Source organism: Bombus huntii, chromosome 3, assembly GCF_024542735.1.
Source record: "Bombus huntii isolate Logan2020A chromosome 3, iyBomHunt1.1, whole genome shotgun sequence".
Lineage (NCBI taxonomy): Eukaryota > Metazoa > Arthropoda > Insecta > Hymenoptera > Apidae > Bombus > Bombus huntii.
Window position 1 is genome coordinate 15,760,969 of NC_066240.1, and position 20,242 is coordinate 15,781,210.

The 20,242-nt window shown below is 39.2% G+C and overlaps 1 protein-coding gene across 2 annotated transcripts in view; it reads left to right on the plus strand.

The window, feature by feature from the left end:
• LOC126864179 (transcriptional regulator Myc-2-like) overlaps positions 1-19,401 on the plus strand; it is a 214,771-nt gene extending 195,370 nt beyond the window's left edge. Inside the window, exon 6 of one of the 2 annotated variants that reach the window (XR_007689085.1) lies at positions 6,838-6,970. Coding sequence is in view for 1 of the 2 variants with exons in the window: in XM_050615221.1 (XP_050471178.1) it covers positions 6,838-7,475 (638 nt within the window). In the remaining variant the exon portion in view is untranslated. Of the gene's footprint in view, positions 1-6,837 lie in introns of both variants that reach the window. The other variant, XM_050615221.1, reaches the window with a different exon arrangement.
• The last annotated feature ends 841 nt before the right edge of the window (positions 19,402-20,242 follow it).

Genomic DNA, 20,242 nt, shown 5'->3' on the forward strand with positions numbered 1-20,242 from the left:
GGAGTTCACATAGATTTCTCTTATCTGACGGCTATCTGTTGTGCGAAGTAACGGATCATCGGACATTGGCAGACCTACATATCGTGTGACGGGTCTGCGAAACTCGAGCGCGAACTCTGCGATCTTTTTCTATACGAGTTAGTGTCAATGGGAGTAGCGAATCGGTATTTGACTGCTGTACAGACTGAATCACGTGCCACGTAATATACGCTGAGTTGACTCTCTAGCTACAGTACCGATGGTACGTTATCTGCTTACTTTCCCCTTGGACTATAGGTTGTAATGGAATTTTCACGCCCTTCTCGCTGCATACGGACAGATTAGCAAGCGCGTTTATGCACGTGTATCTCGAAAGAGCGCATGCTCTCCTCCGCATTGTGCTATAATTTTTTCAATTCTAGCTCGTCGGCGATAGCGATCGTTGCCTCGCGTAACGGAACCACCTAACGCCGAGCCTGGCTAAATTCCATAATTTATATACAGACTTCTCGCGAGTCCAGTTCGCGAGCCTCCCGGACACTTGTCTCAGTTATCTGCGAACGGGATCAAAGAAATTTATATACGGTACGTTCACTTCCAAAGCGAGCGTGCCGCACGCGTGTTACACGCAGGGTTACCGCGTTCTGCGCATTGTGTTTTCTCCCGGGCGAGAGGTGTACCTCTCGCTGCCTCCCCTCGGAAAATATTCGGCCAGCCAGACGGGTGTGCCGCGCCCTGTGCGAAACATACAAATCAAAACGCGTAATCAGCCAAAAGGGATTTGTCGGGTAAAAATTGCGGGACTTTCATCCGGATACCCGACGTTCGAGGGTGTGCGGAGCAGAGAGATAGGAAAATAAAGAGACGAGAGAGACAGCTTTATACAGTTCAGCCTAAAGAAGAGAAAGAAGAGAAAGGAAATTCATCCCTTCTCCTGGTTTTTTGAAGCTCGCTCCGCAGGCAGACAGCCGAAGCGACCGTTCGATATCACGAAAACCTCTCCCCTCTCTTCGTGTCTCTCTTGTCTCGCGGTCGCCTATCCCAACGAGAGAGGAGAGCCGATCGATTCGCGTCGACGTACTACTATGGCCTGCTTACACGGAGAGCACTGACCCCCAAGGTCGCTCTTACACGGCTGCACGTGCTGCCGCGAATTGACGTTACCACCCTTTCCCTCTTCCGTCTCCCGCCAATCTCCCCCTTCCCCCGGCGAACATCGCAACGTGGTCGACTCGCGGTTCACACCGTACACCGTCATCGCTACCCCTCCCCTCTTTTTCGCGAAGCAAAATTGCTCCTCAAAGTTTCCTCTCGTCGCAGCGTCACGTCGCGTCGCGCCTCTTTCTGGGCCGCCGACCTTTTCCGCAGCCTCCTCGCGCGCGCCCTCTTTTGCAGACGCGGCTATGCGTTGTCACATACGTGTACACTGTACACGTAGTACGTACGTTCCTCGCCATGTCGTGTTTCTTCCATTCTTGTCCTCGTCTCTTTTGCGCGCGATTTGCGCCTCTTCCTGACTCGGTTTCTGCTTCTGCTAATTTTGGACGAGTTTCAGTCCAAGCCGAGTGGGATAGGTTGGGAGAGGATGACGACGTTCTCTTTGACGTTCGTGATTCCGTTTGTAGTTATGTTTGGTAGGTGTATTGGGTGTGTGGATGTTTGCAAGAATCTCGAAGATTGTTGTAGATAATCTGGTTAATTTGGTTTGGGTTGAATAGACGATGATGTGTGATGAATTTTCAATGTTAATTTGTTAATTTTCTTAACCCTTAGAGTGCTATGGACGCATATATGCGTCTGGCGAAAGCTATCGGTGTGGACTAAGGACACATATGCGTTCGCTGTAAGTGTCCGACATGGACTAAAGACGCATATATGCGTTTGTCAATTTTTCCGAACACCTACGCAGAAGTAATACTGTTACGTTTGTGTGAGATAAATATAAATGCATTCCTTATATATGATGCATATATTTTATATCAAAAATCTACTGCTTCGAAAGAAAATTTTAATGAATTTCATTTAGCGTTGATACGAGACATTTTACGAAAATATTTCCAACGTAGAAGCATGTTAGGAGGAGGAAAAAGAAAATCTGAGGATTTACCACTTTGTTTAATCGATAGGCTTTTTTCATCAAAATGCCCTAATCGTGACGACACAACACAATTATCAAGAAGAAAATGTGTTGTTTGTGTGAAAAATAAGAGAAGGAGCGATATCGGATTATGTATCGATAATTGTTTTGAAATTTTTCACATACAACTGAATTATTAACTCTCTCGTGCAAAAGAATTACTATAACTTATTACGATTTGCGCTTTGAATAGTCAATCGACAGAGTTCAGTCTAGCGAAAAAGTACTCCGTCCACAGCGACCGTCAGCGCTGGCCGCGTGCCGTCCGTGCGGACCGCATAGGCTGCGAATGTTCAGCACTCTAAGGGTTCATTGATAGACGATATTTTATAAATCTTTAAATAGTCGGTTCTGTTTTAAGAATATTTTTTTTTACTGATAAATGTCATTATTTTTGAAGCTTGATCGTAGTTTCACTTGCTATTCAAATATGCTAAATAGTCAAGCTGGGAGTCTTTCATAGTGCGTCACATGTACATATTTCATGTTAATGTGTGATGCAAAATTGGCGCATCAGACATGTAACGTGTGGTAACTGGATAGCTCTATGATCTATATTTAATTCTTTTCAATATTAAATTAAAGTCAATCACAGAAATTGATCTAGCAAGACGCAACTCTTATAATGCATTTAACCATTTATTTTGTCACAGCAATTAACTATTCATGAACTGTCGAATGAAAATGACCAGTTCGATAAAGAAAACGTAACCAAACACAATTCGAGCGAACGTTAAAATTCTCGTTCTCCATTAAAGACTCGTATTAATGCAATATTAACATAATTTCTGTATTCTGGCTACGATTCACGGTCTTTTTCGTAAAATATATCGATCAACCTTGTTCAATTAGCGATTCGATGGTCTCGACTTTTCGACTGCTGGGTCATGCGACAGAAGAACGAAATACGAGGCACTTCCTTCCTCGCTGAGAAACATTAACGCCTTGATTTGCGCACGAATTTCGTATAAATTATCTGTACAATGGAAGTGGCGTTTATTTCGGCGCGATATATTGCAACGTATGAGTCACTCACAGAAATAAAGCTAATCGATCTCACTTTCTAAAAAATTTTTTAATTATAGTCTTTCGTTATAGTGACTTTACCATTTTCAAGTTACATGCAAATTATTAATAAATTTATGTAATTATCGTCGCTATTATTAGATGCAAACTATAAATGTTCTTCGATAAGAATGGAGAAAATAGAGAAGAGCGGGTAAAAGGAATGTAAATCAAAGTGAAACAGAAATAGGTGGCACGTGGGTCGACGAGTATGATGTCGGGTGCTATTCCAGTGGAAAAGAGACGAGACCAAAGGGGAAGTGGTTCTCTCGACTCGCGACCCTCGGTGTTCCTTCTATAGTTAGTTTAGAGTTTAGGTGGCTCCTCCTGGTTATTTTTAGAAATTTCGCGCCTTTTCACAGTTGCTCACTGTCGACCTGGCGGCACGCCAGTTTCGGGAAGATTCGTGCGTCTGGCCTAACCGGCACGATGATACACGTGCAAGCGGCGTGTATGTCTGTGAAACGAAGGCGGAGGATTGCTGCGTTCGTTGCCTTGCACACGGACATACGCGCCACGTATGCGGCGTCTCTCCTCTCCTTTGGCTTCTTCCTCGTTCTTCGAGAGACTCTTTCCTCTTGGCCCCGTTCGAGACTTTAAATGGATTCAACTCCAGCCTCCGATTAATATTTCATCCAGCGATGATTTTCAATTTGGGTCAGTTATTCGAGTTCTTAGTAGAATTGACGTTCAAATAAAATCGATAGATTCGTTATTTATTTGCATTTGTTAGAATCAATCGACCCTGGATGATAGATAGTATTGGAACGGTTGATAGGCGTGTGATCTAAAGGAGAAAAGTAGAAGGTGCTTTTTTTCTCGGTTTGCCGGGCATTAATTAAAAGTTCACGCTGCGATTGCAGCGGCCAGGTAAAGTGAAACCGGAAGACGCGGCTGGATGTTTTGCAGGCCGAGCGTAACGTGTTCCAAGATATTCTACATATAGCTAGGAATTTTTGTAATTTAAATCGATAACTGACCGTCTGTGTTTTGTGTAACGAGACACAGTCTCATGGAAGCGGGTGGTAAAAATCGACAAGGTTTAGTGAATCCAGTGCGGGTGATTGAACTCAACGAAACGAAACAAGAGAAGAAAATAGAAGAAAAGAAGAAAAATAAACAGAAAAATAGTAGAATTAACGAGCTCTTCCTCTGTCACATCGGAGAGGAACTTGGGATTTTATATTTCAGGCCAAGTTCGTTTCACGTCCGATCTCGGGACATCTATATATTTCGCATCTTCGTTTCTCTCGTAGCAGATAAAATAACTACTATGTGTAACTACATATAAGTTGGTTCACATTAACAGAATGATGTATGAAAGTGCAGCGATCGTAAAGTGAGCGGATCGGATTCAGGTAAGAGAAACGTACTTCCTCACCGTGAATCGACTTTACGCTTCGAATCGACGATGTACTTTTCATCGTTAGATTCCTTTATCAAACCATCCCTTCCCCGCCATTTGTTACACTAACCTCGCCACTAATACATGTTTATTCGGCATCGAACGATACACACCGGGAATTTATCAAATGTCGCAAAATACGGTTTACCACGCCGATGTTGTTCGGAATTCAATTATAAATGTATTTACGAGCATTGCCCGGTTAATGGTTCGTTTTATGAACGAGCTGTTGCGGAACGAAATTTATCCGTAAATCGACCGCACGTAATCGAACCGCTATACAGACAGACAGATAGAGAGAGACCGATATACGAAGAGAAAGGCTTCCTGTCGTGAAACGCGCGTCGACATTGAGCGATTGTATCCCGAACGTTGTCCTTGAGGAAAGAGTTACGATCCGTATCCGCGGTAGAGAGGAATCTGGACCAACCGGATTTCCACCGATTGTGCCAGACGCTATGGATGACACAGTTTGCAGAAACGCCCACGGTGTCGTATGTCCCTTCGAACGCCTCCGCAACTGTGGCCACGTGCTTTCAAAGGATAACCGTTACCATATTGATCTTCCTTTTTTTCTCCTCTAGTAGGGTAGGATCGTTAGAACCCTCACCAAAGCTTCGATATCTTAAGATTCCTTCTTGTACTTTGCACAGAATAATGAAACTTATACGTACATTACGAGACTCCGTTAGTTAGACAACGAAAAAACGAGAGAATATCGTGTACTTGAGACATAGCAAGAAAAGATATCTAAGCGAGAAGATAATTCGAATCGCTATCACGCTACTGATTTATGATAATTACAACTGAGGATATTAACATTAATGGAATTTTTCTTTTAATGGGAAGTTATATCTTCGTAGAATGGTCGTCGAGCTGTTTGTCGCGCCACTAATAACGATGTAAATATCTTTATACGCAGATTGCTTAAAAACTGTTCCTGACAAAATTTGGCAAATAACAAAATAAATTACATAGCTCGGCTCGAATATTTTTCTGACCCACATAATCCTATTTTACTCGGTTCTCTGACGGCTCGTACGCAACGTCTTCTATCGTGGCAAAGATAGACCATAGTCTATTTAGTCTGGCTCGTAACCGGCAGGGAATCTCTCGAGATAAACGATATCGATGGCATCCGGTTTGGGTTCAGGGTCGATTCGAAGTTAGCTCACTCTCACGTGACACGATCTCTTTCCGTTGTCCGCAGTCAGCCTTCACCCTGAATATAGGATTGCCGAGGTGAAAACAGAGCCGAGCTTGTTCCGTCCCGACTAATTAGCGACGTTTCACGGCTGTCCGCGAACGCTAACTGCTTCTCTAAAGAAAAAATACTATCGGCGTATCTCGCAGCATCTTTGCAACTCGTACGGGTGACACTGTCCTTCGGTAAATCGCCTTGATCCCTGATTGCACTCAGGCTTAATTCGAATAGGGAGAAATGGGATTGTCTCTTTTTATACTGCATTCTAAGTAGAAGATTTCTTGCGAATAGTATATGTATTTTTTTATTTATTTATTTATTTAAATTTTACAATTTGTCCAGTAGGACATTTGGTAAAATATTATAGCTTAGTGGTATAATAATATAACATGTGGGTGGCTACCTCCAGCGGGGTACCATTTTCGTGTTTGTTAGGTTATATCCTTTGTGGTATATGTATTTGACTAGTAACCTATTAATTGTTAACATAAGTCTATTAATCTATTATCGTATTAGGTATTAGGTTGTCTGAAATGTTTCTTTCGTTTTATAAGGAATTAATACAAGCACAATGTTTTCTGTTTTATATTAGTTTATTGAATCAATAGAAATAATAATAATAATAGAAATAGAACGAAATCGATCATATGTAATTCAATAAAATAATATAAAACAAATTATTGTTCATCTATTATCACCTTATGAAACGAAAGAACCTAATAATAACAGACTTCGCAGTTAGTCGAAGCAGTCAATAGTAGCTATGTGGACTTTGATTTTATGAGGAAATGATGGAAAAGACCAATTGTAACAATTTATGTTTTAGTGTCTACATCTAAATAGTTTATCGTATGAAGCTACAATATGACTACAATAGACTAGAATACGAATAGATTTTAGATGAGAAATATTCGTTCGTCCCAACAGTTTGAATCGTCAGTTTCAACCTATCTGATATACTTAATCTAAATATCTCGTTTCGATTATTTGGACAAGTTACGTTCGTCTGAATAACCATAAAATTTCTTTTTCTTCTGCCTGTTACAGAGGAGGAAGAGATCGATGTGGTAAGCTTCGACAAACCGTGCAGACCAGCGGTTTTACCAACGAATCCAAGTTTGGCCGACCAGCAACACTTTCAATTAACAGTTAACACCGCGTTCAAAGAGAAACCACCAGGTTCGAGACCTCGTGGTCGACCTCCCTCGAATCCAGCACGGAAAAGAGCTGCCCAGGTCGAGCAAAGACCAGCGAAAAGAGCTCGTCACAGGACCTGTCAGAGGAGAAACAAGGTAGGACGCACCATGTCGTCTACGTCCGTATCGTCTTCGTCCGTATCGTCTTCGTCCGTATCATCTTCACCTTCGATGAGATCAACCACATCAAGAAGTTCCTCCGACGATGAATTGGACACTGAGAAGAGGAGAGAGCATAACAACATGGAACGTCAAAGGCGGATAGAGTTACGAAATGCGTTCGAAGAGCTACGCATTCTCGTGCCAGCTGTTGAGAAAAAGGAGAAGGCACCGAAAGTCGCGATTCTCAGGCAAGCGTCTGCATATCTTGCTTCGTTGACCTCGAAGGAAATGGGCAATGCAGCCAAGGTGGCGGATTTGAGGCGGCAACAGGAAAAACTTCGTGCGTCGCTCAGTTATCTAAGGAGGAGTCTCGCCATGACGCGCTAAGGGAGAGACTCTGACCGTGTCGGATTTACTCCAACACGACAAAGATAATACCTTGCTCGGAACGTTGTAGAGTCGAACTTGTTACCCTGGTGGATCAGTGACAAATCTTCACTCGGCGTTTCGAGATCAGACGCTATTATCGAAAATAAATGCCTTTACGCGAATGACAAAGACCGCCTGCCTTGTCTGTTTTGATCTGGGTATCCACTTTCGGTCGCGCGACGGACGAGGGGGAAGAAGGCACTTCAAACAACGTGTTTCGGAGAGTCAGAAGTGCGCTGTTTGAAGAGACATAGAAGAGCCTGGTCCTGGTCATCGACAAGAGAAAAAATACTGTGTTGTGGTTCTGTGATTCACTTGGGCGGATATGGGAAAACCGAATCTTTTAAAATCTGTTTTACCATAGAAGAAACAAGTATATTTGTGTATAGACACTTGCGTAAGAACAAAGAGAAAGTTAGGCCGAAGGGAGAATCGAAGGGTGGATGATGGGTGAATGCGTATCGAGAACGAAGAAGGAATACCGTTCGCGTCGAATCGGCATCAAGTGTTGGAAGAAATCGAAAGAACCGACGCAAACAGCTTCGAAAAGAATATTTATACGTATAGGTATATTTATAGAAAAGATACTTCGAATAGCAGGTTACTAAAGAGAGGCGGAGAATTGATCGTAGATTGCTTTGGCCAAATTCACGAAGTTATCTATGAGAACGCAAAATTGAGTTTAGCTAGTTTAGAGAGAAAACGTTATCGACAATAGATCTTCAGTTTTTTGTTTTTTTCTCTCTCTTTTTTTGTTAATACACATACATGTTACATTAAGAAAAATTCACGATTTACGAGGCTGAATCGTCGCGAATAGCGTCAATTCCATTTTTAATCCTTCGAATTCTCGATCAGTGTCATCTTAACGCGTTATAGACTAAGACCGGTTTCCGAGCTGGGGAATGTTATATATATTTTAGAGAAAATGTTTTAAGTTCATGAAGATATTCGAAACGTTCGACGAGATCGAACGACACCGCAGTCCGCTATTTATCACGCATTTTTTACGCGTTTCTGCACGTTTTGTATAACACGCTCGTATACACACGAGCTTTTCTTTTTCACGTAAAACATGCATTTAGGCGAGTCGAGACAAATCCGACGAGAGAAAGCCAAAAATGAACAAGACTACGATTGTTATTAATAATAGTCTCGACTGTATTGGATTTGGAATCGGCCTCGAATCGTTCGATATCTCGTCGTTGTTTGGAATTTCGTTCTGCGATGCGAAATCCATGTACGACGGAGGAAAACGAGGCTTATTATCGAACGTTATCCGACGTTAGTTGCACCGGTTCCGAACTAACTGGTCTTAGGACGCATTTCAAAGCTGAACCGGTTTCTAGGTATATCTTTCATTTTTAGGAAATGAATGAGAAAAAGAACAATATAGAAAAGAAAGAAGAGTGGGAAGCACACGCAGATTCTTTTTCCAAAACTCGTATCGATAAATCGCAATAAAGATACGAAAGAAATAGCTGCTCGTGATGCTGCTTGCTTTTTACATCAGCGATTTTGTATGAAATAGTCGAGATAAACCTGTAGTTTGACAGGTTGCCATTTAAACTTGTACAAGATATTCGCCTTATAATTACGGTACTGGTATTGTCATTCGATCGAAACGAAATTCGTACAGATTCACGCATTATCGAACGAGTTTTGGTAATCGAACGAGTGCAAGGCACGAATTACGCGTGTGACTTCAGAACTGTTATATTCCTCGCAATCCTCGCAATTTCACGTAATTTGAAAGATTTCAAGGTAGAAATTATAGCAAGTCTCATTAATATTATCTCATATGATCGAGCAAAACCGTCGAGATCCCGAAATCCCGATGAACGTGTTCCAAAGAGAGGCGTGTTTCGCGTTACGGGTAGGAAACGCGCGTGTTCGACAATGCCATTCAACATGGAAAAAGAAAAACCATAGATGACTGGTCTGTTAACAATATCTATTCACAAATATCTTCCTTATCGAATTCCATTGTTTTCTCCATTGCAATCTCGCGTTGTTTTTTTTTTTTTTTTTTTTTTTAACAGCGTCGCTAATCGTAGTTACTTACCGATCGATTGATGATCGCTGTGCGATCTTTACGTTTTTCGACGTTTCACGCCTTCGCTAGCATGAATCTAAACGCGTTCTATAGTAGAGTGATTGTATTCTGGTAATCTTGCAAGTAGGTGAAAGATCGTATGAGTCACAAAACGTGTAGGTAGAGACAGTTTGCACCTAGTACATACGCGTTATGTATGTACCGTAGGGCACAGAGAGAAAGTCATAGACATACACGCATACTACAAAGAGATAATATTAGAAATTTAGTCCGGGTACCTTACACACACACATATATTCCGTTTTTGTTACGAATACATCAGATGCATCTTCATTTCGGATCATTTCGGTACGCGTAACGATATTAGCGAAATTCGGGTTTGGAGTCGAAGTCCTGTCTGTCTTTTGTCTACCTTCTTCCTCGTTCTTCTAATCCGGTTATGGCGCAAAACGGATACAAACGCGACAAAAATCTCGTAAATGGTAGTTTTCATCCTTTTCTTCGCGCCTCTGTTTCCTTCTTTCCGCCGATATTTCGCGCAGATAAATACGCCACGAAGATCGACGAAGCACACCGATCTTCGTGGATGAGCGCCTATTCACGTGTGTTCAGTTTTTATATGCGAGTGTGTAGAACTCTTTAAACTGGTGCAATAAGAGACACGAAAGAATATTACCTTCGTGGTAGATCGTTATTTTGTTGTTAAACGATCATCGGTATCTAGCTTATCCGAGAAAGAAGTAGACAGGGCGCTGAAAACTCGAGACTAAGGATCGAATTGTTCACTTTCTTATTTTCTATCATTTCTCGTTTTTATAATACAAACGATCGATCCGATATCTGTGCTCGGTTTCGAAGCTTTTCTACGGCTGAGAAACGTCGAGTTGGAAAGGAAGAGACGTCAGATCTCGCGCTACCAAGAGATTGTAAAGGTTGAAGAGAAAACTAACCTCGATTAGCATGTTTTCATTTTTTTTTTGTATTTAGGACTTTTTGTTTTCCTTCGTACACGGTACACGTTCGTTAAGGTGGATGCTGAACGGCAACACACGGTTTTATAACAAGAAGGAAATCTTTTTTATCTGATTAAGATCCGTGCGGAATACGCTTTTTAAACGCGTGTAAATAATGTACATACATATATAGGACAATATATAAACATGCATAAATAATACATAGCCATGTATGCATGTACATTGCAAATTATAGACGCTGAAGCGTGTAAGTACGTAAGGGTAGAGAGAAAGAAAAATAGATCGAGAGGGAGGGACAAACTTGGGTGGGAGAAGAATAATACTACTACCAATTATTATTATTATTATTATTATTATTATTATTATTATTATTATTATTATTATTATTATTATTATTATTATTATTATTATTATTATTATTATTATTACCATTATTATTATTATTACTACTACTACTACTACTACTACTGCTACCACAAAACTAATACTATTGCTACTACTACTACTACTACTACTACGCTACTACTACTATTACTACTACTACTACCACTACTACTACTACCACTACTACTACTACCACTACCACTACTACTACTACTACTACTACCACTACTACTACTACTACTACTATTACTACTATTACTATTATTATTATTATTATTAATATGTTTCATTATCACCATTATAACTATTATAATTATAATTGTTACGAGTTTTAGTTAACAAGTTTTTCCTGATAATTCACTGCTACGATATATAAATATATATAATATATCAGATGATGATGATAATAATAACGACGGAGTTTTAGAGAGGAAGAAAAAGGAAAGATGGATATTTTATCACACGGACGATGAGAAACTGGATCGTTCGTGTAATGTTCAATTGATTGCGGACGCGCGATCTATATAATTAGATTACGTTGTTTGGTGACGATTTAGATTTAGATGATCGGCAACAGAGATGAGAAAAAAATATATTATGGTAGGGATTATATTATATTATATATTACGATGAAAAAATATATATAAATATATGTCTATGTATACTGTAATTAACAGAGAAGAAAAGAAAATCGAAAGAAATCAGGAGGATTAAAATATTAGTAATATACGGACGCGCATGAGAGAAAGAAAAAAATACGTCGTTGTCGCGGCCGATCGCGGAAATATACCGGAAGACGTGTTTATAGAGAGAGGAGCGAGTGCAGTGCCCTCGCGAGGGGAGATAAAAGAAAATATAGAAAAGGCAAAATAATGTGTTCATTACAATTGTAGGTAACAGTATTCGTTTATATACATACTTTTTACGGGCTATATTGAAAGAAATAGAAAATGATAAAAAAAAAGAAAAAAATATAAAGAAATAAGAAACGGTAAACGGAGAAGTTATAGCAACGACCGGAAGAAACAATCTTTCGATAGATAAGCTTTTTTCACATATACGTACATGCATACGTACCTTTATGTACACACGATATACACACGCGTACCATATATACATATACTCCCTCTCCCATACATATTACAAACATACACAATTTGTATTACACGCAAATATTCTAATGACCACACCTTCGCGTACGTATTATGCATTACGCGTGTGTATACACGCGCGACTACGAACGAGTTAATATCGTGAACGGATATACTCGGAGAGGAGAGAGGGCTACCAGTGAGAAGAACGCACGCTCTCTCTACAATGTCGGACGAAAATTAAAGAGGGATTAAAAAGTCGCGATGACAGCGTGGTCGGGAGAGACTCGAGCGGTTAGAACTGATTGACCGATACAGGACGGACGCGTACGAAATGCAAAGACGTAAAGAGATCGGCCTCTCTGGGAATCTACGTCCGAAAGCGTGTGCACGTGCATCCGGAAATAATGTTTCGACGTATTCGTCATTCCTCACTCGGCGTTGTAATATACGATCGCTAAAACGCGTGTATACGCACGCATATACACATATACATTTTATACACCACACCTAATAATACCGTGCAAATAGCGCATATACATGTACGGACAGATCGCATACGAGACACGCGGCAATCATCTATACACGCATACGAATACAGGTTAATTAAAGACTAATCGACGATACGACCTGAAACCTGAATCGCAACCCAAGTGCTTCAAATTTATATAGGTACATATTAATCGCAGTAATAATGCAGTTCGGAACCACGGGTGTAACGCATTTTTTTCGGCTGGCGTATATTAAAGTAGAGGAGGGTGGTGTGGATTCAATAACGTCGAGGAGTTCGTTTCAAAGGGTAGTCGAAGGGACTTGACTGGAAATCCCTTGTTTCTTTCGTTCTCGAGCGGTTCAATCGCGTTCTTTTTAATTATTGCTCCGAGTATGAAAGACATACGAGATCATTCGCGTGTCTTTCAGAAGAGATTTCTCGAAATGAGTATCGGAACGAGTACGATAAACGTTGAAGTCTAGTTTTATGAAAATCTATCTGTAAAGATAGTTGAAGAAAACATTTTTACCTGTACGCTTTACATACATAATGACCGACGACGTGGCTTCACTCGTCGAAAAATAAAAGATAAAAGAAAAAGAAAAGAAAGTTTTTATGTAGGGAAATATGACTAGCGACTCATCGTAGGAAAACGAGATAATATTTGAATACCGAACGAAATATGCACAAAGGCCTTACAAATCGAATCACAGTTTCGACCTTCTTACACCCGCGACATTTTCTAGGCGTAGCTCCCGTTCTATTTTTGACAGATTTTTTATACGTTTAACCCTGCGATCGCAATGACGATAATTATTAAAAAGAAAAGATTTACGCGATTACAGGAACTATTATTATATTATATTATTACCGGGTAGAAACACAATAACAAAACAAAAAGACTAACAAACATTAGAATCGAGGGAGAAGAAGAAAATAAAACATGGAGGAAATGTTTTTTATAAACGAACGAAGTGGATTAATTAACGAAAACAACGTTGTTCGCATACTCAGGATAATAATAAGAGGCGCCTTAATTTTTAACCGTATTAAGAAAAGTAAAAAGCAAATTTGGTCTCTGGGAATCTTTTCGCACGACAACATGTATTTTACGTGTACATAAGAGAGAATCAGGGAATGGAGTAAAGAAGAAGAAAATATAACGTTCCTCTTCCTCTGCGCGTCAAAATTTCGTCGAAGGGGGCTCGCGTTTTGAATTGAGCGCGCGTTTTAAATTGGGCGCGCGTTTTGAATTGGACACGCGTAAGCATTGCGTATGCGCGAATTGCCACTGATCGAATAACGAAATAGGACGACAGACAAAAAAGAGAAAAAGAATAGTGTAGCATTATATCGGCCACGATTTTGAAGTTCTTCCGCTTTTAACGAAGATGAGAAATTCATTAGTTTGATGCGACGAAATGAAACTCAACTATATATATATATCTATCTATACATATATATATATATATATATAGCATTATGTATAATATACATACCTCGCAATAGATTTCGCCTTCACAAGACGGTAGCCTTCTCGTCACGCTAAATAATAAAATAGCGAATCCCCGTTTTATAGCAGCTCTCTGCTTTCTTTTTTCTCGACTTTTGCTCGTGTGTCCGACCTGTGAGTTCTTTATATTGTGCCAAATTATGAGAGAAGGGAAGGTGGATCGAGAGAAAGGAAAAGGAAGAAAGAGGAATCATAGTTGCAGATTTAACCGAGCGTTATTTTAGCCGAATTTAGTCCGATGCGTTTAGACTGTCCATTAGTTAGAAAAGAACGACTAACTTTCCTGTTTTTTCTTTCTTTCTTAATATTTATCCGAACATGTAGCTCAAAATACAAGGGACGCCTTTTACTAGGGTTGATTCTCGTTGTACTACACGCTTTTTCCTTCCTTTCCCTTTTTCCTGTTCTTTTATTTAGTTTTATTTTCCCGTATCTTTTTCGTTTTTCACCATTGATATACATATATATATATACATATATGTATATGTTTCTCCCTTCGATCGACTAGAAAATATCTCTAGGCCTTCTCTCGACAAAGACATTTCTTCGAAAATTGCTCAGAGAGTGACCCTTGCTGTTGGATCGTGGAAACGTGCTTTTTTTTCTCGTTTTCGATCTCTCTTTTTCCCTGCTTCACGATTTTCCCCCCTGGTTAGTCCATGCGACGCTTTTTATCCTACGAATTGTCGTTCGGGACGATAGCCGACCGGGTACACGCGTTAATTGAGGCTTTGAGGAACGGAGAGCTATTTTCCTCCGTTTCTTTTCTTATATATAAGATATAAATATGTATGTATATTAAAAGGAAATATTAATATTATATACGTCTTCGTGATTTTACATAAAGATATTTGCGCGTTTATCCGCGGGGTTCAGGTTCCATCGTTTCGAATGTCGGTGTGAATTTTTACGCGCGTTTATCGATCATGCGTCCCGGGACGAGCCGGGGTTGAAAACTTTAGAGATCAAGGCACGTTGTTCGAAATTTTCGAAAAATTTTATGCAATCCCCCGCGACATATCGCAAATCGTGTCTGTTAACAGTCAGCGGAAGCCTGAGAGTGAAATGACAGATGTCGCGAGAACGATATTTTCGGTGAATTTGAAACAAACGTATCGGGAGAGGGGCCGAGAACTAGTAATAGAATTTATTTAGCATTTTTAAAGATTATGAACTAATATAATATAAGAGAAGGAATAATGTTGCGAGAAAAGAACACGTTCCCCCGATCTTTTACGGCGATTTTGAAGAGTGCAAACGTACCTGCTAGCCACATAGACACTAAAAATAATAATAATAGTTAATTGTGTAAAGGAAAGGTGTCGTGTACGAAACATTATGCGTTTGTAAGCGACGCGCATCGACGTAGCTGTAGCTTAAGAAAGGATAAGGCAATTATATACTATTATAATACTGTTATCATTGTATAATAACGACTCGACGTGGCGCATGAGATTCGCTTCCGACATAGAGTTCTGCGTTCTGCACCAGGAACACAAATATGTTGTATTTTCTTTTTTCGTTTTTCTCCTTTTATTCTTTCATTTTGTTTTAACAATTCGAGATACACACTCATGAGAATAATTAGAATAATTGAATTTGCGCGTTCCCTCGGATCCAGCGAATCTTGCGTCCACGGTGTTTCCTTTTTGTAAATTTTTTTACATATACACGCGTGCAGTGCAGTCGTTAATTATAAAATACGTGCATACATGCAGAGAACGTCCCCTCCTCCAAATGCAACAATATCGTGCTTAAACGATTACGCATTATATCTTTTCTCCCGTGTTCTCTTTGCTTAGTTTTTCCCTCGTTTTATATCATTTTTTGTTTCGTTTGATTTATGACGTGCGGTAAACGTCACGTTCGCTCATTCTTTTTGCAATGCACGCATAAACAATGCCACAAGAACGACTTTACCGCTGTGCGCAAGTATGTCGATACGAATGTGTAGAAAACAAGAAAAAAACAATTAGAAAAAATTGAATAGTAAAAGCAAATGAGTGAATGAGTGAGTGAATGAGCGATCGAATGAGTGTGTCTGTGTATGTGTATGTGTGAAAGAGGACGAATGGTAAAATACGAGAGTGAGACTGAACGATTCTGAGATGGAGCATTTTATGTATGTGTATTAGTAAAGTACATATAGTTTGCTATTAAGAAACCGTGTATCACGTTGTATCGGACCTTTAATATTTTTAAAGGTAAGAACGTGTATCAGAGAGAACGAAAGAGAGGGATGAAGAGAAAATTCTGGTTGCGCGTGACGAATCCATTTTTTCAGGGGAGGGGGAGGGGATGGGTTCTCGACGAGAATACTTAAAATGTAACATTAGGTTTTTTATTCAAAGCAAAACAATATTTTTTATTTATCCCTTTATTTTTATATGACGTTGCTACTGGAAACCGTCTCACGAGCGAAAAGAAGGGGTGAATGGGAAAGAATGACAGAAATCGAACGAGAAGATGGAGCGAATGAGACAGAAACGTTTAATTATGTCGACGAGCGGATGGTAACCAGAGCTAGACAACGAAATGACCCCTTGTATAGGGTGGGGAAACGAGAGGGGATCGTATATATAATCCGGGATGAAATAGGAGTAAAGGAAACATAAAGGAAAATAAATTGGGAACCCCCATATACAGATTTTTGAACTGCGATATTCATGTTATATTATATTATATTATATATATAATATATATATATATATTATATACAGATATAGACCGATAGAATCTCTTATTTTTGCAAGAAAACCAGATTCCCGAAAAATAGAAAAAAAAAGTAAAAGCGAAAAAAAAATACTGAAAACTACGTTCGTCGTTGCGCGACGAAGAAGACGAAGGACGTTTCTCGAAATCATTTTTCCCTTAATATAGACAAATTTTCTTTTCATATTTCAGTCTTTTGACGCCTTGTATCTTTTCTATTCTATTTTATTTTATTTTATTACACCTTTTCTTTCTTCGGTACTGAGGCAATAAATTTCAACGTTATTTTATTCGTTGTTTTTACTCGACGAATCTGTTCCGTATTCTATGGAAACCGAAAAGGGCGCGTCCTTCGTCTTGTTCGGTCGCGTTTAATTCGACGGACGCGCACCACAGAGACTTAGCCGCTTTAAACCGGGGGTGGCGTACGTTGGAATTTCGTCTCGATTCTCGCGACATTCGACGACACAAGCTTTCTACGTAATCATGATATTTTAAAGAAACAAAAAAAAGGGATAAAACAACAAAAAAAAAAATGATGACGATAATGATGATGATAAGAAACAGCGTAATGTGTAAATCGAGGGACCCTACGTTCCGACCGTATGAGATAAAGATCTCGCTTTTTAAAGGAAACGCTTATGAATAAAAAGAACGTGGAAATTTTGTTCTCCCTCTGAGAGGGTGGAAGAGCGCGAGTTTTATATTACAGAAGATTTGGTCCTGCTAGAGGACAGGTGGAAAGTTCGTGACAGACAGTAGGTAGATATAATCGTATAGGATTTTTGCTTACTAACTATCTAACTACACTATTATCGATTATCGAGCAATACTGTTAATAATTATTTAAAAACTATTAACGGTAAATAACGATTGTACTACTCTCTTGTAATTGTATTATATGATAATAATATTTAATATATAATATTATATAATATATTATATTATACATTTTATATAATAATCATACGCATATAGAACAGCATATACTGTATAACCTTTTATCTAATAATATAATATATTATCGATAATATTAATATTAATTATTAACGATAATAATATTCGATAAGGTATCTGCGTGTAATGGATGCTTCTCGAGTTTCGTTTCCACCGAGACGCTTTCCTGGATTTCTTTTTACGTTTATCATACGTACGTTTTAAGGATTCGTGATCGGCCGATCTCGCGGATAATAGACGAAGTTAACCGGACCCACCTCGTTTATTAAAAATGAATAAATAAATAAATTAAAAAAAAAAGAGTTCACTTGTACCTATACCTCGAGCGATTTGTTGAATGTAAGTAGTAAGCGGAAGGGAACGTCACGATTTTTACGATTTTACCGAGAACGATCGTGATTGTCGTTCCCCGACAACATTCGTATTCCCATTACCGCCCCGGTCTCTTTTCTTTTTTTCACTTTTTTCTTCCTCCGGTTGTGTACTGTGAGATCGGAAGTTGTCGGGGAATCGTCGAAACGTAAAAGTCACCCCCGTACAATTACGTAACATTGACCTTATATAATACATAGATATATATACGCATACATACACATACACATACGCATGTTGACTGGGAGAAAAGGAAAAAGAAAATGAAGATGGAACTATTAACGATAAGCGAAGCGCATCGCGAAGAATTAAGACATGTTTATACGACAGCACTATGACAAGATTAGTGGTGTACACGTACATGTGTATACGCATCCCGCATATTTGATATTCCGTGTGCTCGGTGCACGTGTACGTGTATACGGCATATGCTACATTACTAGATAGAAGATAATAAATGAAAAAAGAATATTTATTCCACAAGTTAAATAGTAATATTAGAAGTAATATTTATATCTCTTTATTTACTATTTGCATATTATATAACGACGTAACCCTCACCATTTCGGTAGGATGGACGGGTGGATTTTGTACAGCAAGAATGATACAAAACAAAAGAAACAAAAAAAAAAAACAAAAAAAAAGGAGAAAGAAACAGAAAGAAAAGCAAAAGAGAGAGAAAGATAGACAGACAGACAGAGTGAGAGAGAGAGAGAGAGAGAGGCAGAGAGAGTAGGAAACAAGATTGAAAAAGGGAAACAAGAAAAATATGCTTATTTGTACTAAGAAATAGTAGAGTGTGAGTGATGGAAAAAGTGTTACAGAGAGAATGTGATAGCGAAAGAAAAAACTAAGAATGGACGGAAAGAATAGGTTTTGTACTTAAATTTAAAAGAAAACGAGATAAAAAAGGTCATTCGCGTACCTAACACGCTTCGTTTTCGTTTCTTATTTTGGTTCCGTTTTCGTCCACATAGAAATATATTATCGTACGCGAGCGAAATTGTTCCTTTCTCAGCGGCATTGCGTCCGTTTTCCAGGCGTTGTTGGTGGTCGACGATCGTTTTTGGTTAAGTCGAAATGGACAACAAAATGATAAAGATCGTGCTCGATGGTTATCGTTTAGTAATCAAGTTGTACGACGGCAATATAAGTTTGAGTGATGTGCATATTAGGAATTTTTGGTTTTTTGTTACATTAGTGGTCAACTGCGATAAATTAGGCAAAAAGAAAGTCTTCGATGTTTCTTTTTTTCAGAAAAAAGAATGAAACAGTTCCTCAACATTTATATTTCGAACTATCTTATTATATCAATAAAAATATTATCATTTATTCGAAACTGCTACTTTTTTCTTATACCCTTCGATCCTATATCCAAATTCCTATCTTTAGTTCGTAAGATCGAAGATCGTTAGTATCGAGTTACGTACAATATTTTGATCATCTTTACGTCAGTCGCTCTGAAAACTCGGATGTGTAGCCATTGAGCAAATAATAAGGCAAGGGCTTAAAGATTACAAGTTGCTGCGGGGTGAAAAAAAAGTTTGTTTCATATGTTTCTGATAGTTCGCTAATCACTAGCTTTCATAACCAGTGACTTATCGCAAGCAATAGAAGAATGTTCGAAAGCATCCTTATCGTACCAAATAATGAACCAGATAAAGCTATGTCTTCAAGGGGACATTTTCCTTTCGTAAGATCGAGTAATAGTAACGTGTCTGTCAAGATACATGCGTTGGCATGCTATCAACGAGGGTAGCTGAAGGGGTCGAAAGAGGCACGAAACCAAAAATCGGAGAAGGAAAAAAAGAATGGCAAAAGAAAAGGGAAAAAAGGAGAATATAATCGAATTCCAGTCATCCGGTTCATTTCACTCATACCGTATATCACGTTATGGCGATTAACGGTACGATCGACGACCGGCACCGGTTTTACGAGCCTTTATTTCGCTCGTTGAATTAATTCGACGTCATAAAGAGCAAGATAATGGCCGGCTGGGATGCATCCGAAACAGCGAGCCGGGGAGAAGGTAAGCCAGAGCAGAAATTTAACGAGAAAGCCACCGTAGTCGCGGCGTTATACGCCCCGGACGAACCAAAACTAACCATTCTACCGATCAGATACGCGTTTTCTCTTTTTTTCTTAGCCTTTTTGCAATGTTCCTTCCCTTATA